At 39.3% G+C, this 8098-nt stretch overlaps 1 protein-coding gene across 1 annotated transcript in view; it reads left to right on the top strand.

Annotated features, from left to right (window-relative positions):
- Nucleotides 1–1454: 1454 nt before the first annotated feature.
- ITGA2 (integrin subunit alpha 2) overlaps nucleotides 1455–8098 on the top strand; it is a 68991-nt gene continuing 62347 nt past the window's right edge. Inside the window, exons 1-2 of the mRNA XM_063622351.1 lie at nucleotides 1455–1545; nucleotides 3534–3654. Coding sequence (XP_063478421.1) covers nucleotides 1455–1545; nucleotides 3534–3654 — 212 coding nt within the window. The remainder of the gene's footprint in view (nucleotides 1546–3533; nucleotides 3655–8098) is intronic.

The following is an 8098-nucleotide window of genomic DNA, read 5'->3' as shown; positions in this document are numbered from 1 at the left end:
AATGTATAGATTAATGAAGCAACCTATGACTTTCTGTGCCAGACTTTTCGCCATTGTCGTACTCTTCTCTTTCATACCCTATGCCTATGTTTAACATGATGTTCCCGGTGCCTGGGATGAACTTTGCCTTCCTCTTTATGTAGTGAATTCCAACTTGTCCTCCAAGATCCAGATTAATTCCCATCTCCTCTGTGAAACCTTTGGACTTAGATTTACCCTCTTCTCAATACTGAGCTCAACGCTCTTTTTACCACTCTTTATTTTAACACATATATTTTGATGCCATTTTTTTAGTAAAATTACCATAATGCAAATGCAAAGAGAGCAGGGAGAGTTTAGTTTTATTTATTTGCAGTATCCTCAGGACCTTAAAAAATGCCTGGTACAAAGGAGCTGTATAAACATATGTTGAGTGATCCATTTTTTAAGTATGTATAGACACGTGGGCATAGCTTGGAGGAAGGAAACAAGGTGAACCAAATATGGTTCTTATTATCCATATGATTCGGTTGAGCTATGAGGACAGACACCAGAAGATATAGGCACTGGGACTGCAAAGAAGAAATAGATGTTGAATTAGACAGAATACTTCTATTAAATTTTTATGAGCTATTTAGATATCATATGCCAAGTGTGAAATGATGACAGGCATTTGAATTGTAAATACATATTAAGAGAAAAAGTATAGAGAATTGAGATTGTCCAGATTTATCAAAAGAGGCAGGATATAAAGGGAAAGATTTAAGTAGCTGAAAAGAGATTTACTATCAATGGAATGAAGGGATGGTGATAAAGAAGGCCATGCTTTGTGAGGAAAAATGAGCAGATCATTTATGAATAGAAATTCTGGACAATAAAGTTGACAGATGAGACAAACCTAGACTCAGAGTGGGTGACATTGCGCAAGAAAGACATTTAGCCTTCATGAGTTTCAGTTTCCTTATTTGTAATTTGTTGATAATAGCTTGGTTTTGCTGTTTCACAGGATTGTTGTGGCACTCAAATGAGTCAGGATGATTCTGACATAGGCAGACATAAGCATTAAGAAACAGTAGGATGAGAGTTGGAATAAACATTATAATTTAAATAGAGGAAAAATACTGGAAGGAAATACATCTGAATTAACTGAACTTACAGTAGAATGAAAAGATTATGAATGATTTTTCCCTCGAGTTTTCTCTATATTCCAAATCATTATTGAAGAACATATAGTAATTAAAATGCATTTTATTAAAAAATTATCCTAGGTGCTGAGAAAGTAAGAGTGAATAAAAGAAACAAGGTTTGACTTCTCAAGGAGCTTACATTTTAGTAGGCACAGACAAAATAATATGGCTATATAAGATAGTTTTGGATAATTGCTCTAGTAGTGATACAGTGATGAAGAAGGGTGCTGCTGCTACACAGAGGGGCAAGAGAGAGCAGAGACCTATTTGAGCAAAGTCCTACATGTCATGTTGGGGGAGGATGTTATAGGCAGTGGAACAGGCAGCTGCAAAGCGCATAAGCGGAATGAGCTGCGTGTGTTCAAAAAACAGAAGGAAAGTGAGTGTGGCTGGAACACAGGGAGGGAGGAGGAGAGTGGTGGGAAGTGAAGTCAGAAAGATACACCAGGGCTCAATCATGAAGGACCTTTGAATCTACAGTGAGGAAATTGGATTTTATTCTCAGTTCTATGGCAAGACCTAAGTTAATAATATACATCTATGCATATATAGTAACACATACATGCCTATATATGTGAACTGCTGTATAATTGAACTGCTAAATGATAAAATGAACTCCATCATAATTTCCTGCCATTAAATGATCTGCCCATGTCTAATGAATGGGGAAAAATGAGGTCGTTGTATGTACAGTCACATGTGTCCTTTCCAGAATTAGGTATTTTAAAGATGAAAGCAGTTTGGCATCATCCCTCCATGCTAATATATTAGACGATTGATAACATATTCAAATAGCATTTATTGAGCTCTCCACAATGGGGTGAAGATAAATGTTGATTGAAAACACCAGTATTTTGCATGCCAATTCCGATTCTCTGCTTAATTTGCTGTTATTTTCTTTTGCATTTTTTTGTTATTCAAAAATAAAAGGGAGCAATGGTGCACATGAAAAATAGATGTCAAGGAGAAAATTTGCAGATGTTAAGCTTTGTAGATTTTGCTATAGAGTATTTCAGAATGAGTATTTTTATTTCTCTTCATGGCAGCACATTATTCGTAAGAAATAAAAAGCTGAATTCCTCGTGTGGACAAATCCCTGATAGAGTGATTTTGGCACTTAGAGAGGCACGTTAACTACTTAAAGTCCCCGTTGCTTCATCATTGACTTCATTATCCTTTTGGAGCACTCTACAGAATCTGCTCCCAGAAATGCAGAGGCACAATGGAAGAGCAAGCCTTTTTCTTCCGGCCTTTCAGTGCCTAAAACAATAGACATATGAAATACTGTGCACTTGCAATGCTGCCTAGAAAGTAGGACATTTCTTTGTGAAAGCACGTGCTAATGGAACTTTGATGTCAGTTTTAAAGAGTCCATTCTGTCTTCAGTGTCTGCGAAGGTAAATATTGATCTTAAGCAACATGAGGCATATTCCTATCTCCAGAGAGAACATTAATATCCACACAACCTTCTTGCTGTAGGATGAAGAACTGGCAGCATTAATGCTGTCAGTGTCAGACAGAGAAACGTGATTTGCCTTACTCCTTTCCTTCATTCCCTTTCCATCAGAAATAAGAATTTAAAAAACAATAAAGTCTATCAAGGCTTTATCTGCCTTGGTCTTTGTTCTGTTTTTTGAAATGATTAGCATTTCTCAATCATTCAGAAAGAAGCATCAAAAACAAAACCACTTTTGACCGTTCCCACTGGAATAAAAAAGATATGACACCAATCCCTATATTTCATCCTCAAAAATGATAATGATCCCTTCTGAAAGAAAATGATAACAATTTTCAAGGAGCTATGATTTTCTATCTCCTTTGATGTAGTCATCAATGCCTTTTCAACAGATGTTTCATATAGAGTCCACGTCAAGATATTCAAGGTGATTCAGAATAAATAGATGATACCCTTCAGCCCTTGCCCTTGGGTGGCTTAGAGAGAGAGAATCTTGTTGTTTTGGGAAAGACAAATATAACTCAAATTACTTAAGAATACTTAGAGGTAATTTAGTGGTTTTAAGACTTGTGTTCAAATTTTGCCTTCATCCTTACCTCTTTCCAGCTATGAGATATACTTGTCCCCTGGAACCTCAAAATTGTCTGCAAAACAAAGATAATATTAGTAACTATCTTCTAGGGTTGCCATGAAGATTAATAAGATAATGAATTATGCATATATAGTATTTAGCTTGCTGCCAGGCCTCCAAATAAGTACTTAAGAAGCAGTAGTTATTTTTTCTGGGTAAACGTTGATAAGTAATAATTATTAGGTCAAGCAAGTTTTCTTAAAAATGGCCTTTGAGAATTATATGACACACTTATATTCATGAATTGTAAATATGTGCTGTTTCATATTTTTCTTAATAGGCATTTTAAACTGTTGTTTGGCATATAATGTTGGTCTCCCAGAAGCAAAAATATTTTCCGGTCCTTCAAGTGAACAGTTTGGCTATGCAGTGCAGCAGTTTATAAATCCAAAAGGCAACTGGTAAGAATATTCTCTTCTTTATGATTTCAATAGAAATACAAAATAAATTTCATATTTGACTTCAATTTCTTTTTCAAATTGGTGCCTGACTGTACTATAAATGGGTGGCTCTCAAATATCCTTAAATGTACAATCTTTCTTTGAGAGTTGACAACTGCAGATTAATCATTAATGGGATGGTATAATAGTTCATTTTTAAAAACCTGGATAGAAAATTTTCTCTAAATTTTCAAAAGTAAATTTATAATACCAGTTTTGACCATTAATACATAGGTAGGTAGATTGATAGATAGAATGATAGATTTGTCTTCATTTCTTATCATGTAAACTGATATTCATTGAACTTTGTAAATCATCACCTAGTTATTAATGCTATCTCTGGGCCATTTCTAAATGGTAGAATTGTTCCCTAAATTTTTTTCTTTAGCAAGGTTTTGTCTACTTGCTTCATTCTAAGTTAGCCTTCTCCCCTCCATGTGGTGAAGGGTCCTCACAAACATCAATGCAAAATGTACAAAGGTGGCTTTCTGTAGCATATTAACACCTTTTATTTTTGCCCCAAAGTGCCCCCAGTTTTTTCATGCTATGTGATGGTTACATTTTCAAACCATGGCTATTCTACCCTGGTGAAAAACAACCACCTCGGTGAAGATGGAAATCTAGTTCCCGTAATAATAATGCAAGTGAACCCAGAGAAATGTGGTGATTTGAAAGTTGTATTGGGGAAAAAGAGCTGTAGCTCCTATTCTGCCAGAGTTAATGCCCACTTGTAGACACGGGTCCTGCCATGGGGGCCTTATCTCCTTGTTGCAGCAGGAGGCTCCAGACCATCCCCACTCACCCTGGAACTTCAGATTCTGAATCTCCACTCTCTAGAGCTCTTTTCAATGATTAAATGGGCTGTCGTTGGCTTATCAAATAAGAACTGTAATGTATGGCCAAGTGCCGTGGCTCATGCTTGTAATCCCAGCACTTTGGGAGGCTGAGGTGAGAGGATCACTTGAGCCTAGGAGTTAGAGACCACCTGGGCAGCAAAGTGAGACCTCATCTCTATTAAAAATCTAAAAATCAGCTGGGTATGGAGGTGCATGCCTGCAGTCCCAGCTACTCAGGAAGCCGAGGTGGGAGGTTGGCTTGAGCCCAGGAGTTTGAGGCTGCAGTGACCTGTGTTGGCACCGCTGCACTCCAGCCTGAATGACTGAGTAAGATCCTGTCTCAAAAAAAAAAAAAGACAAAAACCATAACTGTAATTCATAAGCCTTTTTGTCTGTGTGAACTTCCATTTGATACTCTAAACAATTGAATTCAAAGAAAGGTTCAGGATCACATGTTGGGGCATGCCTGTCTATTTGATGAGGAAACAAAATGAAATCATCCCCTGAGACGGCGGCATTTCTCAGGAGGCATCGTGGAGGATGTAAATTGTGAGCTGGCTTTTAAGCAGTGGGGATCAAGAGGCTGGAGATGAGTATTAACTAATGTGAGGAGACTTGGAAAACAATGCATGTAGAGACAGTTTGTCAATTGTCTGGAAGGATAAGAACATCTGGTTTGAAACCAAAGATTAGCAATTATTATAACCATTTGGGATACGAGAGAGAGTTGCATGTCTAACAATTATCAAATGATGCTTTGATAATCATAAAGTGCTGAGGAGGCTAGAAAGACGATATGGTCGGTATATTTTGACCTTGGAATCTAGCAGATGAAGTAGCTAATGACCCACAGTTTTAAATATTCAGCTCTAATTTTTTCCCTCAGACTGCTATATTAAACAATTCATTCAACATCTCAACTTTAATGCCCAGTAGACATACCAAACTTAACTGGGAGAACACAAGTATCTGATTTTCTGCACAAGCTAATGAGGCCAAAAATCTTTGACTTGTCTTCTTTCTCCTCCCCTATATCTTGTCCATGAGCTAGTCCTGTTAATCCTGTCACCAAAATACCAATTATACCTGGCCGTTCCTCACTGTCTCTCCTGCTGCCACCCTGATGGAAGCCAACATCAGCTCTTACAGGCACTGCTGCAGAAGCTTCTCCACCTGCCCTCAGCTTCCCTTCCTGCCTGCATTATTCAGCTCTCTTTGCTCTAGCCAGCGTGAACTGTTAAAAACATGGCTCAGCCAGGAACAGTGGCTCACACCTGTAATTCCAGCACTTTGGGAAGCCACGGCGGGTGGATCACTTGAGGCCAGGATTTCAAGACCAGCCTGGTCAACATGGCGAAACCCCATCTCTACTAAAAATACAAAAATCAGCCAGGTATGGTGGTGGGCGCCTGTAATCCCAGCTACTCCAGAGGGTGAGGCAAGAGAATCGCTTGAACCTGGGAGGCGGAGGTTGCAGTGAGCCAAGATCAAGCCACTGCACTTTAGCCTGGGCGACAGAGTGAGACTCTATCACAAAAAAACAAACAAAAACCACAGCTCACTCCCTAGATTAGAACTCCTTAAAGGATGCTCTGTGATTGGGTGTCAGCCTGTCTCTCCTACTATCATCTTTTACACCTTCTCCTCTGCTTCTATGCTCCAAGGACTAAGTCTTTTGTCTGTTCCTTGAACATGCCTAGCTCATTCCTGTTGCAAAGCTTTTGCAAATTCTTTTCTCCTGCCTGGAAGAGTCTTCCCTAAGATCATCACTCAAATGGTTTTCATCTTTCAGTCTCAGCTCAAATGTTTCCTCCTCATAGACCTTTCAGAGCAACGCTATCTATATAGCGCTCGACTGCTCTCTGAGTCACTCTAGCCTTACAGGTGGATTTATTTTCTAACGATTAGTACTATCTTAAATGATCTATACTTGTTTATATGCTCATTATATGTCTCCTGCCACTGTCTCTGAGTTCAGGGACATTGTTTTGTTGACTGCTGCATTATCAGCACCCAGAGTTATTTATATCTGGCACTGAGTAAAGGGTCAATAATTATTTGTTAAATAACTAAACAGAAGTCCCAATTCTAAATGATTCATCCCAAGTGCCATACAAAGTGAGCTATAGTAGACTGACTTAAGATGTATGAGCTGAAAGGGAGCTTCAGATGAACTCCACTGTTCTAGTTCATAGACATGGCCTAGCTGAGGACATCTGGCACCGAGTTTGAAGCAATTCTTTTAAGTAACAGCTTTCCTGGACAGCGTAAATCTAAGAGAAAGAGCCATCATCAGTAATAGACATTATTAAAGGTGATAAGCCTTTCAAGGATTGTAAGGGGCTTGACCACTGGCCATGCCGTAGGTTGGAAGTTGAACAAGATGAAAAGGGACACAGAGTTGAGAGGATCCCACCAGGCAGAGTTCTGGGAACATGAGAGGCAGCCATATCTCCTTTCTCTATCCAGGATTACCTCTAAGTATCCAAGACATGGTTGAAAGACAAGTATATCTGCAGTTCATAGTGAGATCCTAGTGCTGGTAAGACCAGGGACACTGGACATTTCTAAATCCTGCCCGGACCTTCTCATAACATCCCTGAATGATGTATAAACACAGGACAATAGGTCTGGGAAGCAAGGCACCACTCTATCATTGGCTGGGCCAGTGCTTTGAACTCCAGTATAGAGCTTTCTGGCAAGGTGTAGCACTGAGATTAGGCTCAAGGCCTAACCACCAGATGATATAAGCATACCCCACCATGCAAGAGGAAGAGACAGCACCTGTCTGACCTGAAGGGCTGAACCATATGGAATTCAGAAGCAGGAAGGACAGAGAACAAAAGTTGGCCAGGCAAGTCTGTCTGGGTCCTTTCGTTGATCTAGTCTTATGAAGCAAAGAAACAAGAGAGGCAAAATCATGGGCATGATTTTCTAAACTACATGAGGTGCAAAAAATGCAAAACATAGTTGTTGGCCTTAAGGAGTGTAAAATAGAGTCAGTGAGGAAGATTTATATGCAGAATAGGCAACTTTGAATAATACAGAAGACATCACTCAATGTAAACTCCTTGCAGTTAATGGTGTTTGTTTTCTTTTAGAGTCACTAGCTGTAATAACTTAATATTAAGAGCTCATTTTCTTTTCCCAAGGCCTGGATCATTAGAGAGACAAGGTTTTCTCATGACCTCTGTCATTTGCCCACCCCTGCCAAGGTACCTTGCCACAGAGGGCAGGGCTGTGGCCAGGATCCAGGTGAGTGGGTTATCCCATTACAGTGCTAGAGTGGGCCACTTTAGGACAAGCAGTCTTCATGACTCTCAGGCTCAAGGAAAATTATATGAAACTTGGAACCCAGAATTGCCTGTTTGTTTTGACAATGGGCCCTGTGCCCTTCTCTACTCTTAATTTATGACAGTTGCATAGGCATTATGGAAGTAGCAGATGTGGGAAGGAATGTTTAAACATTGACTTTCCTTCTGATACTAATCAAGTTAGCTTTGGACACAGAAAGTGGTGTGACCATGAATTATTCCTTTAGCAAATTGTGAGTTCTTTTTCCATGGATT

Source organism: Symphalangus syndactylus, chromosome 18 (assembly GCF_028878055.3).
Source record: "Symphalangus syndactylus isolate Jambi chromosome 18, NHGRI_mSymSyn1-v2.1_pri, whole genome shotgun sequence".
NCBI lineage: Eukaryota > Metazoa > Chordata > Mammalia > Primates > Hylobatidae > Symphalangus > Symphalangus syndactylus.
This window is presented reverse-complemented; position numbering and strand designations above follow the sequence as displayed.